The sequence below is a fragment of the Mesoplodon densirostris genome, chromosome 11, assembly GCF_025265405.1.
Source record: "Mesoplodon densirostris isolate mMesDen1 chromosome 11, mMesDen1 primary haplotype, whole genome shotgun sequence".
In the NCBI taxonomy this organism is placed as follows: Eukaryota; Metazoa; Chordata; class Mammalia; order Artiodactyla; family Ziphiidae; genus Mesoplodon; species Mesoplodon densirostris.
This window is the reverse complement of record NC_082671.1, coordinates 11,697,119-11,721,077: the sequence shown is the minus strand read 5'-3', so window position 1 is coordinate 11,721,077 and position 23,959 is coordinate 11,697,119. Positions and strand designations below refer to the sequence as shown.

The 23,959-nt window shown below is 47.2% G+C and overlaps 1 protein-coding gene across 2 annotated transcripts in view; it reads right to left on the bottom strand.

Moving 5' to 3' along the window:
• The window catches only part of FAM234B (family with sequence similarity 234 member B), a 36,258-nt gene extending 18,856 nt beyond the window's left edge, over window positions 1–17,402 (bottom strand). For both annotated transcript variants that reach the window (XM_060113544.1, XM_060113543.1), the window contains exons 1-4: window positions 17,319–17,402; window positions 7,879–8,277; window positions 4,225–4,323; window positions 230–418 (exon numbers count right to left, since the gene is read on the bottom strand). In XM_060113544.1, the coding sequence (XP_059969527.1) occupies window positions 230–418; window positions 4,225–4,323; window positions 7,879–8,277; window positions 17,319–17,355 (724 nt within the window). In that variant the 5' untranslated portion in view covers window positions 17,356–17,402. The remainder of the gene's footprint in view (window positions 1–229; window positions 419–4,224; window positions 4,324–7,878; window positions 8,278–17,318) is intronic.
• Window positions 17,403–23,959: the final 6,557 nt, after the last annotated feature.

The following is a 23,959-nucleotide window of genomic DNA, read 5'->3' as shown; positions in this document are numbered from 1 at the left end:
CATTGCGGTGGCTTCTCTTGTTGCAGATTCAGTAGCTGTGGCACATGGACTCAGTAGTTGTGGCTCGTGGGCTCTAGAGCACAGGCTCACTAGTTGTGGCACACGGGCTTAGTTGCTCCGCGGCACATGGGATCTTCCCGGACCAGGCACGAACCCGTGTCCCCTACACTGGCAGGCGGATTCTCAACCACTGTGCCACCAGGGAAGCCCCGCAGTCAGTGATGTTTACCTGATGTCGCGTTGAATGCGCTGAACATCTTGTGTGTCCCCGTCACAAGGCAGATGGTTTCGGCCACTCTCCCTGGCATTAGATCCAGACAGGTAATATCTCGGGCCTCCTCGGGGAGGGGACTAGACCAGAGCGTACTGCCATTCATCCCCGAAAGGCACACGAGGACAGCAGGTGGCCTTGAGACACCTAAAAGCACATAAGAGACAAGAAAGGGCAGGAGGCAGAGGAGATAAGAGGGAGAGATGAGCGGGGGGGTGGGGCTAGAAAACCAAAAGGAAACAGAGGTAAGGCAGCAGCTCAGACCTGTGCGCTCAGCTCCCTCCTGTATTTCTGGCAACAAGGTCTGCAAACAGAGTACCTGTCACACCTGTTCAACACATCTCGCATGCAGGACGACATCCTCCAGGCAACCCGTGTGCACCTCTACTCTCCCAACCCACTTGTCGTGTCTGTCACCTTAGCCCCCGCTGAACAGGGACATCCTTCAGGCTAAAGCCTGTCATGTTCACTTCTGCATCCTCTGTGCTCTGCAAAGCGCCGAGCACATCTAGCAGCCAAGTGCTTTCTGAATAAAAGGAACAAAATCAAGAATATGGAGGGCTTCCCTGGTGGCGCAGTGGTTGAGAGTCCGCCTGCCGATGCAGGGGACACGGGTTCGTGCCCCGGTCTGGGAAGATCCCACATGCCGCGGAGCGGCCGGGCCCGTGAGCCATGGCCGCTGAGCCTGCGCGTCCGGAGCCTGTGCTCCGCAACGGGAGAGGCTACAAGAGTGAGAGGCCCGCGTACCGCAAAAAAAAAAAAAAAAAAAAGAGAGAGAATATGGAAAAGGAGTGGTTGGAAACAAACAAACAAACAAAAAACAGGAAGCAAAGCTAGGCTCAGAAAATTGACACTGATCTAGAATATGTATAGAGCAGGAAGCAAAGTACCTGAATTCTAATCATCGCTAGCAAATGCTCCCTGAGAGCAAAAAACAATCTCTTTAAAAAATAAACCTGGGGAATAAAAAAGGTGATGAAGAACCTAGGGGCAGGAAAGGAATAAAGACACAGACCTACTAGAGAATGGACTTGAGGACATGAGGAGGGGGAAGGGTATGCTGGGACGCAGCGAGAGAGCGGCATGGACATATATACACTACCAAACGTAAAATAGCTAGCTAGTGGGAAGCAGCTGCATCGCACAGGGAGATCAGATCGGTGCTTTGTGACCACCTGGAGGGGTGGGATAGGGAGGGTGGGAGGGAGGGAGATGCAACAGGGAAGAGATATGGGAACATATGTACATGTATAACTGATTCACTTTGCAGAAACTAACACACCATTGTAGAGCAATTATACTCCAATAAAGATGTTAAAATAAATAAATAAATAAATAAAATAAACCTGAGGACTTCCCTGGCGGTCCAGAGGTTAAGACTCCACACTTCCAGTGCAGTGGGCATGGGTTCGATCCCTAGTCAAGGAATTAAGATCCCACAAGCCGAGTGGCACAGCCAAAAAGTGAAACAAGCAAACAAAAAACCCTGACGATTATACTTAGCAAAGATCAGGAGGTCCTCCTGGTCTAGAGTTCCAGAGAATCAGCTGATCTGGCACCAGTCAAGAAAGAATACTTGTGCAAACTTAATACCTAGCTGGCAAAGGATCCGAGCAGCTCACCTCTTTAACAAACAATCCTTTATGTCACTCAATTAACCTATCAGAATAATAACTTTCTCTCTTGCCAGTTTCACATTCACTTTCAGGATAGGGATACGGCCCACCTCACACACCTCCGCTTTTCACTTCTAGCAACAGCTAATAAGGATAAGGACATGTAGGTTTTAGAGCTTCATTGTACCTATTCCTCAGAACTGCTAATTAAACATACAACCTAAAAACAAGTGACAAACTGGTTTGCCCTTTCAGACCTTGTTGCCAGAAGCAGCGGTTTACATGACAAATCTCAGCGATGTATGTTACCCACCGGACTTCCCAGGGATGTTCTGATTAATAGACTGTGCTGTCCTTCCTCCCTCATGACCCTATCGACTCCACATCAATTGCGTGACTCGTCTTTTTCCCGGTGGTGACGGGTCATCCCTTTCCCTTCACGCCACGACTCCTTGAGGCAGAGACCACACTCCTCTTGTTTAGCTCAAAAGAACCAGTGCAGCTCTATGTAAGGTGCACAGCAGGTTGTTGGATGAATGAACAAATGAACAAACAAATAAGAAACACAATCCTCCTCATGTTCAGTGGCACAGATCTTTGAACCCACTGGCTGGGGCTATGGGCACAGCAATTTGACATAAGGGTCAAGGGCAGGAACTCCAGAGTCTACCGGCTATACCATTTGGATCCCAGCTCTACCGCTACCAGCTGTGAGACTGATCAAGTTCCTTAACCTCACTATCCCTTAGTTTCCCCAACTGCAAAAGGGGATAATAATATTAGTCCACATTATAGGTACATTGAGGGATAAATTCATTCATAATATGTTATGTACTTACAACAGTGCATAGCACATACAAAGTACCATGTTAGTACAGTTAGTTAGCGCTATTATTATTTTTATAATCTATAACCAAATCAGGCTGGTCCATATTGTGTCCAAACTCATGGCCTTGCCATCATGAGTCCTAATATGTAGCAAACCATGTAAAATACCAAATGACTGAAAAAAAAAAAAAAAAAAAAGTGGACGGGGGAAATTTTTACTTCAAAGGCTAATGAGTCCTAGGCAGAAAATAAACATAATTAAGGTTGAATCATATAAAAGTCAATTTCTAGGCTGGAGGTTCTTCCCATAAACAAATCTATGCCCAAATTGCTTCTGCATATTGCACAAGCCCCAGAAAGGTATTTCTAGTAACGTCAGAGAGGCATGCAGCCTAGAATTCTCTATAACATACCTAAATGTTTATTCCAAGGCCTGAATGATTAAAAAACAGTTGGTAGGCCATCCTCAGCCTCAAACCAGAGTTCCTGTATCAGTTTACAGACTTCAGTTCGAATGCACTTACATGGAGGCTGAAGGACAAACCAAAAGCCCCCATGTACCTATAATGAAAATGCAACTTTTTTTTTTTTGCAGTTGACATGTATCGGCTGGGGTCCCAAAAAACCCCAGCTCACTCAATTAGGGTAAGCTGTGGAGGTTTAATAAAGAGACTGTTTACAAAGATGTGGTCGAGGTGTAGGGAAACCACAAGAGACAGTACAGCCCCTCAGAACTGTTGCCACGCCCAGGCCCAAAGAGACAGGGGGAGGAAGCATTTCCTGGAATCCAGAAAAAGAAAGTCCTGTAAGAGGACCACCTTGAGAGAGGCTGTGACCTCTGATCAAGGATGTAGCCAGCCTGAGGTGGCCCGGGCAGAGGGGAGCCAGGGGAATAAATACCCTCTGGTCACTCTCTTCCTCTCCTCCAGCTTCTGGCCTGTGCTCCCCATTGGCCAAACCCAGTGGAAGTCTGCAGGCCTGGGACCTGACGTGATGCGTATGGGTCAGCCTCCCGTCCCGCGGGGAGCAGGATGGAGAGCGGAGATGGAAGAGCAAACAGACGGGGTCAAAGGAAAACACCCAGCCAAGAGGTATGTGTATAAAGATATGTTAGAACGTGAGCAAAAGCTTTCTGCCAGGGAGGGGAAGGTAAATAGAGTCTATGTTTATCATCATCTAAGAGGCCAGGGAGAACCGACTCAGAGAAAACTCAAGCAACCTAAGTGCTGCTGCTGTTCAGGGCAGGCGTGCGGCCAAGGAACCTCCTCCCTGGGTCTCAGGTTGGTCCCTGGACCGGGGCGCCCTCCAGCTCTCGTGCTCTGTGATTCCCTGAACCAGGCGTTATGGACATGCAGGAGCCTCCCGACGAGGCCCATCGTGGGTGCCGGGTCCCCGAGGGCTTTCTCCTCACTGCAGCCCGCTCCGGAGGCAGCCCCAGTGCATCCTCTGAGCTCACACCCTCCAGTCAACCAGCTTCTCCCGCCGAGGCCTCCCAAGACCCCCTCTTACCAGCGGTGCTCCCGTTCCCTGACGTCACGTAGGAGAGAAGCACGTCACGCAGGCCGTCTCCGTTCACGTCCGCCAGGTCCAGTGGAGACAGGTCCCCACCTGATGGACACATGAGAAACACAGGGTCCGCAGCAAGTTACACAGACCAGCCCCCTGCTCCAGGCTGGAAAGGGAATGATCCATAAAAACCAGGCAGACTTCTGGGTCCTAGCTAAGATACACAGACCCACTCCATAACAACCAGGCAGACTTCTGGGTCCTAGCTAAGATACACAGACCCACTCCATAAAAACCAGGCAGACTTCTGGGTCCTAGCTAAGATACACAGACCCACTTCTGCCTGTGCAAGGACAGCTAGAATCCCCGGGCATTAAACATAAAACCAACATGAGAAGACTCTGGAAGGCAGAGAGAAGGCAGACCGGCTGGGGACGGCGAGACCCAAGGAAGGACAAGCTGGTGGCTCCCCTGGGTTTTCTTTGGCCTCATATCCCAGACAGGGTGCTGCAGAAGCTGGCAACCCAGACAACAGGGACACACAGAAGGCCCCAGAAGAGTTGGTCCCCAGCCAAAGGACAGGAAAGGCACAGCCTAGCAAGACAGAAAAGTTTTCCACAAGAACTGCTCTAGTTCAACCCAACGCCACAGATAAAACTGTGGTCCCAGACAGCCCCATAGCAAAGGCCAAGAGGAAACCCTTGCCGGGCTGTAACAAGGTCCCCCTCACCCCACCAGGGTCAGGTCAGAGAAGGCCGGGTGGGGAGGCTGGACTCCCATCCCCACCTAGCAGCACTCAGGCCTCCACACATGAGGGAAGCCTATGGTTCTATCTCCACCAAGCATAAACGGGGCAGCCGCCCAGCCCTGGTGTCAGCAGAGGCCTGATGGGAGCCTGGACCTCCATCTCCACCCGGCAGTGACAAGGTAGGTAGTGTCACGCCCCAACACACGTCCAAACAGTGTGGAGTCGGAGGATGCTTGCCAAGTTTGGAGAGAACTCACATGTGGCTAGTGGAAGTGTAAACTGGTACACCCACCACAGAAAATAACTGAACAGAAACTCCTAGGGCTGGACGTGCACATACCCTGTAACCCAGCCATTTCACCCCCAGGTTTATGCCCTAGAGAAATCCTTACACACTCCAACAGGAAACATGCACAAGAATCTTCTTAGTGGCATTACTTGTTTTTTAGAAAACAGAAGTCACCTAAATGCTCATCGACAGTAAAGTGGATCGATAAATCATAGGACATTCATACCATGGAAAGTTAGTGGTGAAAATAAACTCCAGTGACAGTACATTGATACGGATAAGCCTCAGACATATTATTTAAATATGCTGAACAAAAAAGCAAGTCACAGACAACTACATGATTATATCAATATTTATATGAAATTCAAAAACAGGCAAAATTAAAGAATATATCATTTAGAGATGCATATCTGTGTGGTAAAACTTTAAACACAGGTAAAGGAATAACGACACAAAACTCAGGAGAGGAGAACCCTCTGGCGGGGAGAGGGAGATATGGTGAGTAGCGACACATGGGGAATTGCAAAGATCTTTACAAGGTCTTATTTCTTAAACTCGGTGGTGGATACACCAAGAATTCATTACTAGTCTTTACGCTGTATGTAAATATTACAAGAGCTAACTTAGAAAACACAAAAAAGGAAGGAAGAGAGGGAGAGACATTCTATGTGTAGGAACATATCGTAAGACATATCCACCCAGTTCTGCCTTAAGAGAAAGTAAAGATGAGAACAAAGAACTCATCAGAAGCTAATTCAGCTGGGATCAGAGAAGGGTCAGAGAGAAAATGTTTCTAGATCAAGATGATGCAGGGGTGTGGGCATACTGTAGGGAAGGGAAAATTTTTCCTCTGCCTTCTTAAGGTTTCTAGCTGAGACTGACACAAGACAGATGAACAAGGGAAAAGCACTCAAATTTTATTTAATAAAATTGTGCATGTGCATGGGAGTTCCCACAGTTAAATGAAGACCCAAAGAAGTGGCTAGGCCGCAGTGTTTATATCCCGCATAGCACGAAGAGTGGAGACTGGAAAAGTAACTAAAATGTATGAGGGAACTACAGGAAGATAAGAGTTATTCTAACAAGGTCTGTTTGTACAAATGTCTCTCTGCCTCAACCCCCTGTCTCTGGTGATAACAGTGTTCTTTCCTCCTGGAATAGGGAGGGCATCTTTCACCTGGGAGTTTCATCTCCTGCTTTCAGGAAGAATCGAAGGTCAGAGTGGCCCTCTTGCACCTGCTATTGGTCAAATGCCTTTAACTCAAAATAGTCAATACACCAAAGCACCACGGTGGGCTGGTGTGTTCTGAGCCCCTTCAGCCTGGTGCAGTTTTCGAGGGACAGGACCGTGCAGCACCGACAGTTAGATGAGATCCCCTATCTTGACCCAGAGCAAGCTGTTTTAAAGAAACCTGCTCCACAACCTACATGTCCATCAACAGATGAATGGATAAAGAAGATACAGTACACATATACAGTGGAATATTACTCAGCCATAAAAAAGAAAGAAATTTTGCCATTTGCAGCAACATGGATGGATTTGGAGGGTGTTATCCGAAGTGAACTAACTCAGACAGAGAAAGGCAAATACTGTACATCACTTATATGTGGAATCTCAAAAATACAACATACTACTGAATATAACAAAAAGAAGCAGGCTCACAGATACAGAGAACAAACTAGTGGTTACCAGTGGGGAGAGGGAAGGAGGAGGGGCAATGTAGGGGTAGGGGATTAAAAAAAAGGGGTTTACAAGAAATTACGTGTGTGAAACTTTTGAAAATTGGAAAGCACGGTAAAATTTAAAGACTCTTTCATTCAATAAAAAGAATAATAATAAAAAATAAAGAAACCTGCTCCAAAATGAGACAAAGTAGCCAAAATGACTTGGGTAGCACCATCCCAACCGTTAGGAGCAAGAAAGAAAAGTTGCAGCAAGGAAGCAACTCTCTTTTCCTTGAAAAGAAATTATTTGATAAACAACAAGGTCCCACTGTCTAGCACAGGGACCTATATTCAATATCCTGTAATAAATCTTTTCCATAGTGGAAAAGAATATGAAAAAGAAGATGTGTACAGAACTGAATCACTTTGCTGTACACCAGAAACTAACACAACACTGTAAATCAACTATACTTCGATAAAAAATAAAAAGAAAAAGAAATTATTTGAAAATTCAATTTAGATCAGGCTTCTACAATCAACAAAACCCCAAGGGCCCTACAGGAGCTGTGGCCTCTGGCCTGGCCAGGATTGGAGCTTCACTTTTCTCTGTAAACCGCCCTTCCCACAGCTTTGCTCTCCCTTGATGTAGCCTCGGCTGCACAGCAGGACTCAGCAAACCAGGGTTCTCTCCTCCCTGCGCCCAATTAAGACCTTCCCCAGAGACACACAGCGCAGCGATCCTCCCAAGTTTTTGGAGCCATACAGATCCATCTTTCTGTCTCATTTCAAATCCTAACCTCCTAACCACCTCCACACACAGGAGGAGAAATGCTAGATGACACACACGTTAATTTGTAAAGACTTGGAGGAAATTTTCAACATAATCAGAAGCTTGCCGGAATGACATGCGATCATGAAGTTTTACAGACTTAGAGCTAAAAATCCCGCAGCTCACCTCCTTGGGGACCCAAGTGGCGGCTCCACGTGCTGTGCAGGTCTCGGGGGGGACAGGGGATCAGGAAGGCACACACGAGCACCAGGACCATGGAGATCACCAGCATCAGCAGAAAGACGGATGTGCGCATGTAGGACACGATGGAGGAGGCCGCCTTCTGCTCCAGGCCCCCCAGGGGCTCCAAGGGGTACCCCTCTGTGGTGACCTCCGAGAGATGAGGCTTCCCAGCCCCTGTGACCTCAGCATCCGAGTCGGGCTCTGGTGCTTCTCCCAGCGGACTTTTCCCGTTCTTGACCCCTCCGTTCTTCTGCTGCAGATTAAGCACGAGATCATCTTCACTCTCGTCGCTGTCGGCCTGCGTGAGGGGGTCATACTCCCCCAAGTCCGGGCTCTTCTTCCCTGAAAACACAGAAAGCCAGCCGGTCAAGGAGAACCTGGAAGGAGGGACCTTCGGCAAACCCACAGCAACAGTAAACACCTAGGAGAACACACAGAACAGAACGGAACAAATCTACGTTGACAAGCCTGAACCTTGGAGCCGTCTATAAAATAGATTCCAGCGAAAAGGGGGAAAGAATGGGGGAAAAAAAGAAAATCAGTGCTCTAGAATTATTGCTTTCATGAGCTTAAGAACATTGGAAAAGAAACAGAGAAAGTAGCAAATTTCAAATACATTTTAGCTGGTTTTTTTTTAAAAAGCCCTCTCTTAATTTGTGTGACTCTCACTAACGAAAAAGATCAAAGCTCTTCCATACACCTGATGTGCATATTTCCTTCGATTACCTTAGACTGGTGATAGGCCGATCTTTCCTGCGACTCCTCTAAACTTTTTTTTTAACATTTTTTTAAACGAATGAATTTATTTATTTTTGGCTGCATTGGGTCTTCATTGTTGCGCATGGGCTTTCTCTAGTTGTGGTGAGCAGGGACTACTCTTCGCTGCAGTGCGCGGGCTTCTCATTGCGGTGGCTTCTCTTGTTGCAGACAACAGGTTCTAAGCATGCGGGCTTCAGTAGTTGTGGCACGTAGGCTCAGTAACTGTGGCTCACGGGCTCTAGAGCGCAGGCTCAGTAGTTGTGGCGCATGGGCTTAGTTGCTCCGTCGCACATGGGATCTTCCCGGACGAGAGTTCCAACCCGTGCCCCCTGCATTGGCAGGCAGACTCCCAACCACTGCGCCACCAGGGAAGTCCCTCTTTAAAGTCTTTATTGATTTGTTACAATATTGTTTCTGTTATGTTTCAGTTTTTTGACCCCCAGGCATGTGGGATCTTAGCTCCCTGATCAGGGATTGAATCCACACCCCCTGCGTTGGAAGGTGAAGTCTTAACCACTGGACCACCAGGTAATTCCCTCCACTGAACCTTTAGAACAACTGTTCTCTGCACATGGCTCCTCACAGGCCAATATGTGTGGCTTCCCTGTTGTCGCTATGGAAACCAATAGAAAGTCAAATGCTGAAAGTCATCTGGAGATGTCTTACCAAAAACTTACTTCCTGCAAGTCTATCGCCCTTTCAGTACATGTTTCAGTAAACAGTGGTTACCTGAAAATTGCTATTCTGAGCCTGCATGCCGAGAGGACTGGGATCCAGCCGGCACAAGGAGGTGGAGGACTTGTCTTGAGGCTGGTTTACACAACAAGCACCATGGTTTGACTTAGACCATATCTTTGCAGGGGTGGCAAGAGGCGGACATTACGGGAGGCTTAAGCCCACCTCTTCCTGAGCCACCCCTGGCCCTTGCAGCCAGCGACTGGATGAGTTTATGCCTTTATTTTAGGCTATAGCCAAATAAAAACCAAGAAAAAGTTTCTGGTTTTGGAAATTACCTGGTAAGCTATCACTAATGTAAACTCTATTGTTAAATCCTTTGCTAAGAAGACATATAGGGGTTTCCCTGATGGTGCAGTGGTTGAGAGTCCACCTGCCGATGCAGGGGACCCGGGTTCGTGCCCCGGTCCGGGAAGATCCCACATGCCGCGGAGCAGCTGGGCCCGTGAGCCATGGCCGCTGAGCCTGCGCGTCCGGAGCCTGTGCTCTGCAACGGGAGAGGCCACAGCAGTGAGAGGCCTGCGTACCGCAAAAAAAAAAAAAAAAAAAAAAAAAAAGATGGTTCCCAGACGTGAATACAGTCCCCAGGGTGCAGTGTGACCAGGGCAGAGAAGAGCAGCACGGCGTCCTCCCTAGTCAGAGAGGACACTACAGTTCAATTCCTGTAACCTAGGATCAGGCCAGCTTCCTTGGTAGCCCCATCACACAACTGACTCAACTAAAACTCCCACGCACTTTCTACACACACTCAAGCTGTCCTATAATTGCACAATTTTTAGTGAAAAATTCATCCTCGACACTTACTGAATTCAGTCTTGCTAGTCAATCTTGCTAGTCAGTTTCCACCCTGCAACAAACACAGCCTACAACAGCCCCTTTGCCAAAGTGAAATCATGAATGAAATACTGGCGAACAAAACGGTTTAAAGGAAATGCACTTTTATTATATGATATACTATCACAGGCAGGAAGAAAGCTCGACTGCACACGCTGCAGAAATCTGTAAATTCTTGAATAAATCTATAAAAATAAATTGCAAGCATTCTTTTTTTTCTTTCTTTTTTTTTAACATCTTTATTGGAGTATAATTGCTTTACAATGGTGTGTTAGTTTCTGCTTTATAACAAAGTGAATCAGTTATACATATACATATGTTCCCATATCTCTTCCCTCTTGCGTCTCCCTCCCTCCCACCCTCCCTATCCCACCCCTCTAGGTGGTCACAAAGCACCAAGCTGATCTCCCTGTGCTATGCGGCTGCTTCCCACTAGCTATCTATTTTACATTTGGTAGTGTATATATGTCCATGCCACTCTCTCACTTTGTCATTCTTTGAAAAACAAAGCCACTGTTGAACTGACCCCTCTAACAAAATTATGTGCTTCTAGTTAATGATGGCAAAGGAAGGCCTTTCTGTCTGTCTCTTCCTAAAACCAGGGGGCGGGGGGATAAAAAAAAATAAAATTAGGGGGATGAAAAAAAAAAAAGGGAAACAGCCACATTCCCAAACTAGAATTTATGAAGAACCGTTGCCAAAGGCAGTGAAACTTGTATCCAACTGAGTAAGTACAGTAAGAATAGGGACATACATTTCAAGTCTCCAGCAAAGAGCAGAGTTCACAGAACTAATAATGGTGATGACGTGGATGACAACTGCAAATGTACTGAGAGCTACTATGCCAGGCACGGGTCCAAGCATTTACAGGGATTAGCTCATTTAATCCCCACAACAACTCTAAGAGGTAGGTATTATTATTATTCCCATTTTCATCAAAAAGATGAAAATTTAGAGAGGTAAGTTGCCTAAAATCACAGAATTAACAAGAAAAGCCAGGATTCAACCTCAGACAATTTGATTAGAGTCCACAGTCCTAGCCAATCAGTTATGCTGCTTCCCTTGTTCCACGGATATAAAGCCAAACCAAATAATCTCTTCCTCAGAAAGACAAAGTTTGGGGTCCCAGAAGCACCAATGAGCCCCATTCAACACCACAGAGTCAAAGCGAGGTTAAGACTGAAGGAGAAAAAGCACAAGCTTCTGTCTCTATAAGAAGCAGGCTGGCAGCACGGCAGGTTAGAAAAAGCGCTGGAGGGCCTCCCTGGTGGCGCAGTGGTTGAGAGTCCGCCTGCCGATGCAGGGGATACGGGTTCGTGCCCCGATCTGGGAGGATCCCATATGCCGCGGAGCGGCTGGGCCCGTGAGCCATGGCCGCTGGGCCTGTGCGTCCGGAGCCTGTGCTCCGCAATGGGAGAGGCCACGACAGTGAGAGGCCCGCGTACCGCAAAAAAAAAAAAAAAAAAAAAGCGCTGGAGCACTGTCAGTTCTCGAGAGGAGGATTTTTTGGACAGTGTGGGTCCAACAGGGAGACAGAAAGCAGACAGTCATTCAAAGAGGGCAGTTTCATATAAAGAATTATTAGACAGTGATAGGAGAGTAAATATAAATATGGGAAGAGAAATCCAAAAGGTATCCTAGGATGGGGAGACTGTATCCCGGGAAGGACAAACTTGGTATTTAAAGGGTCCAGATCCACTTTCACAGATCAGGCAACAAAACTGAATGTGCAGCTCAGGGGCAATAAATTGATAACTGGTACAAGAAGCAAAGAGAAGTAAACACTAAGTCAGCACTCTAAGGCCCTGTGACGAACGCCAGCCAGGAGAGGAACATCTGCAAAGGAAGAGCACTGATGGGAAAGGGATCTGAGTTGACAGCCTAAATTAGGTTCCAGCCTCCAGCTGCCCCAGCTCCCTCAGCTTCTGCCCACGGGTCAGCCAATGGCTGGCTGTAAAACAGCCACCCATTTGGACATGAAGAGAAATCAGAAAGGAGCCGTCACTAGTACTTGGTCCATAAGCTACTGCAAAGTTCTACAAATACCTAAGAAAGAAGTTACAACAAAACCTAGTGAACGAAACCAGCTACAGAATGAATGCTGGACAAATTATACCACGAAACGGAAGAGGTAATGAACCTATACTTCCCCCTGGGATCCAAGAAATTCAAGAAATAGTCTTCTCTGAAATAAGGGCTCATAAGAAAAACACAGTAGTTCTAAGAAGAAATGACAATGCAATAGAGAAGATGAAAAGTAAACAAGGAGAGCTCAGGAAAACGATGGAAGAAAATAAAGCAATTTTAGGGACTTCCCTAGTGGTCCAGTGGGTAAGACTCCGCGCTCCCAATGCAGGGGGCCCGGGTTCAATCCCTGGTCGGGGAACTCTATCCCACGTGCGTGCCACAGCGAAGTCCCGTGTGCCGCAACTAAGACGTGGCAGAGCCTAAATAAATAAATAAATAAATATTTAAAAAAAAAACAATTTTAGAAAGGATATCCTTACTGGGGTCAGCAAAAAGAACCGACATGGCTAAAAACAGCGTCAGAGACTTAAAGGATAGACTGTGAAAATCAAGCAGGATGAAATGGAAGTAACAACAGTGGCTGGCAGTTTTGAGCACTTACTATGCTCTCTTCCAAACCCTTTTACTGTCTTAGCTCAGTAAATCTTCATAGCAACTCTTAAAGGTAGACACAGTACTAACTCCATTTTAATGATGAGGAAACTGAGGTTTGGAAGTTTAAGTACCTGGCCCATAGTTAAATAGCAAGTAAGTGATAGTACAAGGATTCAAACCCAGGCAGTCTGGCCTGAAGCCTGGACTAACTATCTCTGTGCTTCCCATGGGAAAGATCAAAGCTTTTAAAAGGACTAGAGAGAGGGGGCTTCCCTGGTGGCACAGTGGTTGAGAGTCCGCCTGCCGATGCAGGGGACACGGGTTCGTGCCCCGGTCTGGGAGGATCCCACATGCTGCGGAGCAGCTAGGCCCATGAGCCATGGCTGCTGGGCCTGCACGTCCGGAGCCTGTGCTCCGCAACGGGAGAGGCCACAGCAGTGAGAAGCCCACGTAATACAAAAAAAAAAAAAAAGGACTAGAGAGAAAGGGATAGATAGAAAGAACAAAAGTGATCCAATATATGCATAACTAAAGAAGAGAACAGAAAAGAAAATGGAACCAAAAATGACATTTAAAAGATATACCAAAAAGGTTCTGCAGTAAAGCAAGACCTAAAATTGCAGAATAAGGGGTCCACTGAGTCCCAAGAAAAACTGATACAGAATAATCAATATTGAAACATATCCTAGTAAAGGCACTGAACTTCAAGGACAAAGAAGGAATCATATGAGCAGGCAGGCCAAGGGAAAAAGAATCAAGTCACTAATGATGGGACAAAACTCAGGCTGCCTTCTCCACAGTAACATACCTTTCTAAACAACACTGTGGCAAAATAGAAAAATCCTCAGAGAAAGAACAGGGGGCCGCAAAGTCCAAGAACTGACCCACACACGACACTTCTGAAACAGAGGCAAGCATGCAAGAACACAGAGGCTTTCTTTAAGGGATCACAGAAGATTGCGACGTGTTCGTGCCCAAATTACAGAGGAAGATAAATATTGACTTTAACACTATTAATATATATTTTTCCAGAAACTGCAAAGACAAGCCTCAGCTTCATTATTAGACTGCAAGTTTTAATAAGAGAAGTCCTAAGTAAATATTTTTTTTTCTGTATATTCACAGAAAAAGAGGTATACGGTACGCTGACTTGCCTAAAATTATATTCAGGCTGAGGAGTAGACACCAAATCCTTGCTTCAACTTTCCCACCCTCTTGTCTGCTGATTTCAGCTACCACTCACATTTTTAGTCAATGAAAGGTTTTCAAAGAATAAAGAGAGGACACTGATTTCAGAATAAATCAACATAAATGAGCTTTCCATGGTTGTCACTTTTCCTTATAGGAAGACTGGGGTTACTAGGTAAATAGCATTCCCAAAATGGGATAGAGGAAAACATCAGTAGGAAAGACATGCAACTGTACCACCCCCAAGTGTTTTCAGGAAAACATACTATAATATATACTATTCCAAGACACTACACTTTACATAGACTATCCTATACACTCTACTGCAACTAAAGGTAAATCATTCGCATCATGAATTAGTTTATCCAGGGCACATAATCTTTCCAAGTTACATATAATGAAACAAACCATTACAATAACATTATGCTCTTATACTCCCTTCAGTGTTTGACCTTTAAACTTTTTTTTTTTTTTTTTTTTGCGGTACGCGGGCCTCTCCCTGTTGTGGCCTGTCCCATTGCGGAGCACAGTCTCCAGACGCGCAGGCTCAGCGGCCATGGCTCACGGGCCCAGCCGCTCCGTGGCACGTGGGATCCTCCCGGACCGGGGCACGAACTCACATCCCCTGCATCAGCAGGCGGACTCTCAGCCACTGCGCCACCAGGGAAGCCCTGACCGTTAAACTTTTAAATGGACTAAAAATATATATTCTTAAGAGATAAGTTACCCCACCCCCTGCTTTATGACTGTCACACTGCCCTTCTGTTACTAATTAACCTCATTCTATGCATGTGCACCAAACATCTTTCCATCTTGAGCTTGGTGAAAGGCTACGAGACTGAAATACGTCCCCAGCAACTTTTCTTTCTTCACCAGGTTGATGGACGTCTGTCATATGCACATTACATCAGGTCTTCCTCAAGGTAACACATTTGTAAAGATCATGGTGCTAATGATGAAGATAAGAATGGTTAATTAACACTTACTGAATACTTAACACATGTCAAATGTCAACAAACTTCTTAAGGACATCCATCTCTTTTACTATGCCAAATAACCCTACTGTGTGGCATACAGTGAATGTTCCACAATAACATTATTACATATGAAGAAACTAAAGGTTAAAGAGAATAAGTAACTAATCTGATAAAGAGTAGATTTAACCCAAGTCTGTCGCATGCTCTTCACCACCATTCTACTCTGCTTCCCTACACGTAAAAATAGTGAGGTGTCATTGTGGTGATCATTCTGCAATATCTACAAATATCAAATCATGAGGCTGTATACCTGAAACTAGTATAATGTTATATGTCAATGATACTCAATTAAGAAATAAAATAGTGAGAATGTTAATGAAGGTAACATGATACAGTAGCCCAAACAGGTCAGTAGCTTCACAGACCCAATTACATGGGATCCAAAAAAAAGCTATAAGAAAGCAACTTCTACCTAAAAATTGTATTTGGGGTGGAGGGGAGAAAAGGGCAAGAGGGAGAAAAGCAAAAGCACAAGCAAAATACAAAAAAACCCACATCACATAAAAGAACATATGGCCTTTGTACCTGGGCCTAAAAGTGCCAAACGCTCCTGAGTGCTCAGGGCCTTGCTGCCACCAAAACTCAGGCCCAACGACCAGACTGTGCTTCCCCTACCCTGTCGGCTGACCAAGTTACTGCAACTGAATACTCCAGGAGTAATCATACCAAAGCCTCCGCATGCAAAAGAGCTCAAGAGTTTCGAAAGCAGGATTCTGTCTGCATTCCCAGCCTTTGAGAATGACAATTACCTATGCTGGAGGCGAAGCAGGGGGGCAAGGAATCTAAAAGAAAACAAGAAATAAAGCTAAATATGTCTGACATCCCATTACCCCTTGGGAGGATATCATCCTACACTAAGGATACACAAGGCTACTCTCTTCAAAGTTAATCCTGCAGGCAGAGGGACATGTCCCCCATTCCATTCCAATGTTACATACACATTCCAAGCGAGATATTATCAGTGTTCCTTCCGATGTTCTAATGAGCACATGTGGAAAAAAAAAAAAAAGGTGTCTGAGGTCATGAAATCTGGGGACAGAAATGAAAATTCATACCAAGTTCATAGCCAACCCAGTGTCATCCGTGGCACAATGTAGCAGACTGGGAAATCCTTGAGAAACAGGACCCGGTAATCCCCCTGAAGCCTTATGCTGGATGTCCGCCAGAAACCCAACTAGCACTTTCTACCCAAGCTGGGAAAACAACTGTTTTTCCCACTAACATCTTAAGTTACCAACAAACAAATGTTTATAGCTTAATATTTAAAACTTATTTAGGTTAAACCATAAATTTTTCTAAAGCCTTAACGTCTAAAATTTATTTGGGCAGAATAAATATACTTTTATTAAAATAGCACGTTTCTAGTAGCACAGTCCCATGCTGGAGGTTTAAGAGGAAAAACAAAAACAAAAAACTTGGAGCTGCTGCCCAAAGTACTGAATTAGCTCTGGAAGTTGACATCACCATGAGTGCCTCCTGAAAGAATATTCCATCCATTATCTGCAACTTGCAGGTGCCAAATAATTTCCCTCATAAATGCTCAGGCTCGAGAGCCAGAAGCCGAACAAGTGGAACCAAAAGCCCAGTATCTAGAGTCAGAAGACCCCCCCGCCATGTTCAAGTCCAAGCTTTTCCAACACTGCTTGTGCGACCCTGGACAGGTCAATTTGCCAAATAACTCATTTTTTAGGAGGGGAAATGCCTGTCCCACCTACCTCAAGGCAGCATCAATGTTGTCATTAAGTGGAGAGGCTGCTCCAAGGGGTCACTCGCCATCCTGCCGCTCCCTGACCCCGCCCAGGTCCAGCCCAAGACGGAAGGAGTTGGAGACCCTGCGGTACCTCCTTCGCGTAGCTCGGGAAAGGATGCTAACCTCACCGCCCTGCCCTGAGGACAGTGGCGACGCGCGCCCTGACATTCGCCGCCGCCGCAGCGCCGAGCCACCATCCACACGCGCCTCCAGCGTCCCTCCCTCCGTGTTTCCCAGGCTCGCCCAGCGCCGGCGACCCCCAACCCGCCGAACGCCTCATTTGCCCCCTGGTGGCGCGTGGACCCCAGCCCGCGGGGGCTGCACCGCCTCGCCTCCCCGCGCCGGCAGCTGCGCCCGGGTTGGGGCCAGACCCCGATGGGCTTCGCCCCCAGAGTCTCGCCGCCCCATCTCCCCAGGCCTGGCAGGGGCGGGGTGGTCGCGGGGCTGCGGTTTCTTACCCGGGAGCTTGAGCGCCCTGGACAGCACGGTCGCCATGGCGGAGGCCCCGGTGCGCGTGCGCGCTCTCACGTCCTGCCGGGAAGTGTAGTTCGCAGTCGGTGTGCGCGGGGTCAGGACCTGGAAAGGTGGAAGCCGGACCGCGAGGCGGGGCCGGGAGGAGGGGCCGGGCTGCGGCATCCGCGCCCACATGAGCACTCCTTCCGCTTTACTCAGCCTCCTCGGGGACAGACCCCTTACTGGGCAGGTCACTCGGAGCCTCACTCTCCTCCTCAGTGAAATGGGGAAATAATACATCCCAAAGGCTTGCAGTGAGCATGGAATGAGATAATAGATAGTAAAGTAGGGCCGGGTTGTGAAATGCGTGTGGGCTTTGGAGTCAGACGGGATTTGAATCCTGCCTGCATCCATCACTCGCTGGGCCATCTTGGGCAAGTCACTCGGTATGGCTAAGCTTCAGCTTCATTTAAATGGAGACAGTACCACCTACTTCATGAGCGTATTGTGAGGATGATATTATATAATCTGTTTAAAACTGGGCCTCCCTGGTGGCGCAGTGGTTAAGAGTCCGCCTGCCGATGCAGGGGATACGGGTTCGTGCCCCGGTCTGGGAGGATCCCACATGCCGCGGAGCGGCTGGGCCCGTGAGCCATGGCCGCTGGGCCTGCGCATCCGGAGCCTGTGCTCCGCAACGGGAGGGGCCACAACAGTGAGAGGCCCGCGTACTGCAAAAAGAAAAAAAAAAAAAAAAACACGCAGTACACAGTAGGCACCTAGTCAATGTGTTTCTCTATGTTTCTTAGGTAAAAGTCGAGGTTTCCTGGAGCTCTAAGCCTCATTTCTGGTTACCAGTTCTTTCCAGGTAATCCACACAGCACCCTACCCCGCAGCTTCTAGCTTGAAGGGTCTAAGGAAGCAAGAACAGGCCTGCTTCTTCCCCGCAGGCACCAGGAGATCGGCATTTTACTCCAGGAATGCTGAAGATATTACTTATCTTAGAACTGAAACGGACCTTAGAGGCTCCTTGTTTTACTAAAGAGAAAACTGAGATCTATAAAGGTGATGTGACTTCTCAGTGTCAAACAAAAATTCTAAGATACCTGTCACTTGGACCGCTTCATTCCCGTGAGAAACTGTCCTAGGACAGTGCCGCGGTTACAGTCCCAGAGATTCTAACAGCGACCCTCACCACCCTTTTCCCCACGCAAAAATGTCACTCACTCCGACTGAGTGCAGATTTCTGGAGCCAGGCCACATGAGTTCAAATGGACTCCACCATTTCCTAGCTGCCAGATCTGGGCTAGTTGCTTAATCTCTCTCTGCCTCGATTTCCTCATCTGCAAATTGGGGATGAAATAGTTGCTATTCCACAGAGTAGTCTTGAGAATTAAATGGACACATGCAAAGCACTTAGAACAGTGTGTGGCACCTCGTGTTTTATAAGTGTTAGCACTTCTTTTTATTAACAATTTATTTTTTTTGACAATTTAATAACTTAATAATAAATTTAATAACACTTTAATGGGTTAATATTCTATTTGTTTATTCTTTCTGCATACTACAATGCCTGAAGCTTCTGCTGTTTTGCACTTCTCTGGAGGTATGATTAAAAACACATTTTACGGGCTTCCCTGGTGGCGCAGTGGTTCAGAGTCCGCCTGCTGATGCAGGGGACACGGGTTCGTGCCCCGGTCCGGGAAGATCCCACATGCCGCGGAGCGGCTGGGCCCGTGAGCCATGGCCACTGAGCCTGCGTGTCCAGAGCCTGTGCTCTGCAACGGGTGAGGCCACAACAGGGAGAGGCCCGCGTACCGCAAAAAAAAAAAAAAAAAAAACACACATTTTATATCTATGAGGGTCATCTAAGAGAAGCACCATTACAGGTCACAATAAACCAGTAGAGGCTTGCCTGAAATCAGATTAGCTAAGTGGAACACATTCTTGAGATATGAAGCCTGAGAAAAATAACCTTTAAGGTGAGTAGGATCCGTTTTTGCTGTAGGCTAGGAACTTGGGTTTCTAGGAGAGGGTGCAGGTGGACTGAAACAGCCAGGTTACACAGGAGAGAAGGAAAGGAGAAAAATCTGTCCACTTTTCTTAGGGAAAGTCCCTTCTTATGTGACGAAAGTAAAATAAAATTGTACAAAGTCTGATTAAAACTTTGCTGCAGGGCTTCCCTGGTGGCGCAGTGGTTGAGAGTCCACCTGCCAATGCAGGGGACGCGGGTTTGTGCCCCGGTCCGGGAAGGAAGGTCCCACATGCCGCGGAGCAGCTGGGCCCGTGAGCCATGGCCGCTGAGCCTGCGCGTCTGGAACCTGTGCTCCGCAATGGGAGAGGCCACAACAGTGAGAGGCCCGCGTACCGCAAAAAAAAAAAAAAAAAAAAAAAAAAAAAAAAAAAACTTTGCTGCAAACTGTATCATCACCCAAAGCACCCGTGTGGGTACACACACCTACATGTGTGCACATAAACATGTGTAAGGGTATATGCATCCCCTAGATGTGACATCTCTAGCCCCTTTTTATGCCTAATCTTTATGGCATTTCCTCTCCCCGCCCCCAATCATCACCCCAGTTTTGCCCAAATGATTTTCAGGGGGAAGCAGATGCCAGGAATCCCTCCCTCTGGCTCCCTGACCTTTCCTCCTCTTTGACACTCTGGCCCCCTCCAGAAATCTCTCCCATCCCCTCCACATTTTTTTTTTCCATTTTAACACGGGGACCACAGCTTAAAACAGTGATTCTCACATTTGATGTCCTTTTCTTCAATTAAAGGAAAAAATTCAAAGCAGCTACCCAACAAATCAGAATCCTAGCCTTTAACCTAAAGAAAAGCTGTGACATCCTCTCTAGTCTCCTGGCTGACTGAGTGCCTTGCTGCACAGACACCCGCTGAGGACGCCCAGGCTTCCTGACTTCCCAACTTGGCTTACCTCCCAGAGGAGTGAAACAAGGGTGGGCTGGGGAGACAAGCCTGTGGACAGCCTACCCTGCCTGACCGCTGTGCCTGCCATGAAGAGAAGAAACTCTATATCTGAAGATCACAGCTGAAGCCAGAAGAGCCTCTTCTCCCTACAAGGATCTGCAGTGGGATGGTTCTTCCCTAACCTTCCAAGCTTCCGATGCTTTGTGGTGGGAAGCCATATTTGCTGGTTCTTATGACCTTTGTGATGCCCCAAGTATTGCTCAAAAATCTCCAAATGTCCTACATGGGTTCATAAGCAAATCTGATCATCTGGTACTTCCCATTCCCTAGACACCGTGGCCTCTTCTGCTGGTCCTGCCCCTCCCACTAGCTTTTACCACTTCCTCTGGGAACAAGTACCACTGTGTGCACAACAGCTGCCACCCCTCCCTCCCAGCACTGCTATAACCGCCAAGCCTCATGGGCATTTCTGCCTCCTTTCAAAAACCGTTACTTCTTCCTGTATCTCCCACCAGTCACTGCCACCTCCTATTTGAGTGCTGTTGAAATGTCAGAGCTCTTCAGTGCAGTGACAACTGGGGAAGACTGTCTCTTTCTTCTTTTTAAGTTACACTTGATTAGAAAAATAAATGCTGTGCTGCCTGTTCTTCAAGGTCAAATGCAGTATTTTCATTAAACAGTGCTATTTATTTTTACCCAGTGAGTCAATCGGGGCAAGGTTATTGCTGTTATCAACAACCTCAAAAGTTCAGTGGTTTTAAAGAATAAGAGTTCATTTCTGCTCATGTCACGGTCAAGGCGAGGGCAGGGACAGGCAGCCCTGAGACTCTCTATTCCTCCAGTTCCTTCAGGGGCCCAGCTCCTTCTGCCTGGCGCTTCTTCATCCCAGGGCCTTCAACTCCCCCACTGGATCATTGCATCTCCTGATCATGCAGGAAGTTTTATGGGCCAGGCCTGGAGGTGGTATATGTGACTTCTACCCACACTTATTTGGCCAGAACTTAGACACAAAATATGTGTGCCAGGGAGGTATGGGCCCAGGAAGAAAAGGAAAAGTTTGGTAAGCATCAAGCCAGTCTCTGCTACACTAGTCACCCCACATATTTATAGGATACAGACCTAAGTTCTTGGTGAAGGGGAGGGGCCTCAGGCTCGGCTCTACTTGGAACTGCCCTCCTCTTCTAGGGACCTCTTCAGCTCCTGAGCTGAGCTTGTTGTCCTGAGTTAGGACTTGCCATGCGTCTAAAGTTAAGCTCTCCCGGGAGGCTCCTCAGCCCCTCCGAGGGTGGCCGTTCCTCTATCAGTCAGCAGGGCCTGGACAAGTCTGAACTCACTGGTAGACCCACCTCAGGCTCAGAGCAGTACCCTCTGCTACAGGGGTGCCAAAGAGATTGAATCAGGGAGCACTACGTATGAGATCAAAAAGCAAAACGAAAATACTGTAGCAAATAGCAATGACAGCAGGAAGATGGAGAAAAGCAAAAGAGGAGCTCAGCAAAGATTTGGGGGTGAGATGCAAATGTCAAGGATCCTATGACATCAGCCTTGCATTTGGATCAGGAAGTTCGAAAAGGGCAGGTACAAGAGGCATATTCACTTCTCATCACAGAGAACCTGACTCTACCACCAGGAGTTGCGTGGCTTATCACGAAGACAAACGGGTTTATGTTCCCAGAGCATCCTCTCATAAAACACAAGGGCTCATCCAGATTAGACTCATACAGACTTGCAGTCTATAAAACTTGCTAGACTAGTCTAGCCTAGACTATAAAACGTCTTCCGGGCCCTGAGATTGAAACAGATGCTGCTTAACAAGTCTCTGGCTGGAATGTATATTTAAGAATGAATGAAGAGATATGGGAACATATGTATGTGTACAACTGATTCACTTTGTTATAAAGGAGAAACTAACACACCATTGTAAAGCAATTATACTCCAATAAAGATGTAAAAAAAAAAAATGAATGAATGACAGTGTGATTAAGGACAGACTTACCCAGGCCACTGTAGCCCTCCTTCCTCTAGGCCCTCATCATAGTTTGTCCCTATGTGTTCCATTTACTGAGCACTTATCACCTACAGAGAAGACACTGTTTTGGACCCTTGCCAAACTTGATCCAAAACCCAGCCCTTCACCAGCTTCCAAAAAACAATCCAGTGGACCAAGCATATTGTGACTTGTGTCGTTTTCCTGAAGATTCGAGGGGGGAGAGAAGGGGTCACAGGGCGCATAGCATTTCACCGAAAAAACCATTAGGCGCGTCTCTTCTCCCAGGCCTCTGCTGCCACTCCACCACCATGTCTTCCTCCACGAGGACCCTCTTGGGTCTATCCCACTTTTAGGCTTTCCCCCCTTCCCTTTCCTGCCTCCTGCTGCCTTTCGCCTCCACAGGAGGCTGGAATCTCACCCCCATCCTCCAGTGGGCAAAATCTGCTCATGGAAGCTGTCACTTCATACAAGGGGATTCTCACACAATGTTGGTTTATACTCACAACTATCCTACAAGGTGGGTATTACCACCCGATTCTTACAATGAGGATATGTGAGCATGGATAGAATAAGCCACTTGCCCAAAGGCACAGGGTTGCTAAGCACTTGAAGGAGGATTTGAATGCAGGTTTGTTTCATCATAAGAAAGAACATGGCACATGTGCTACAGTTTGTGCTTTCTTCATCCATGGCACATGTCAATCACACACCCTGCACCGTGAACCTACACACAGCTTTGGAATCCTTAACCCAGCTTTCCCGGGAGCCACTATCTATCAATTTGATTCAGCCTAAAATTTTAAAACTGTTTGTAATCCCTGCTTCACTTATAGCATACTAACCAGACTAAAAACCCCTTCAAGACAGACTTCCCTGGTGGCGCAGTGGTTAAGAATCCGCCTGCCAATGCAAGGGACACAGCTTCCAGCCCTGGCCCGGGAAGATCCCACATGCCCCGTAGCAACTAAGCCTGTGCGCCACAACTACTGAGCCTGCATTCTAGAGCCCGTGAGCCACAACTACTGAGCCTGCATTCTAGAGCCCGTGAGCCACAACTACTGAGCCTGCGCTCTAGAGCCTGCGAGGCACAACTACTGAGCCTGCGCTCTAGAGCCCACGCTCCACAACAAGAGAAGCCACCGCAATGAGAAGCCCGCGCACCGCAAGGAAGAGGAGCCCCCGCTCGCCGCAACTAGAGAAAGCCTGCGTGCAGCAACGCAGCCCCCCAAAATAAATAAATAAATTTATTTTTTTTAAAAGACGGTACTTGATTCATGATAGGTGTTCAGTGTTTGAGTGTGGCTGATATTTGGCCAACATTTGTTCTAATTGGTTGGGAGTCCTAGCTGATTAGTCAGACATGTTCTGATTGGCCAGGACATGTACTGATTTGTTAATATTTGGATTACAACCCTGGTTGAGTCTTTTTCTGTTTTTTTAGACTTTTTTAAAAATTTATTTTATTTTTATTTATTTTTGGCTGCGTTGGGTCTTCGTTGCTGTGCGTGGGCTTTCTCTAGTTGTGGCGAGCAGGGGCTACTCTTCTTTGCGGTGCACGGGCTTCTCATCGTGGTGGCTTCTCTTGCTGCAGAGCACGGGCTCTAGGCACGCGGGCTCAGTAGTTGTGGCTCAGGGGCTCTAGAGTGCAGGCTCAGTAACTGTGGTGCACGGGCTTAGTTGCTCCGTGGCATGTGGGATCTTCCCGGACCAGGGCTCGAACCTGTGTCC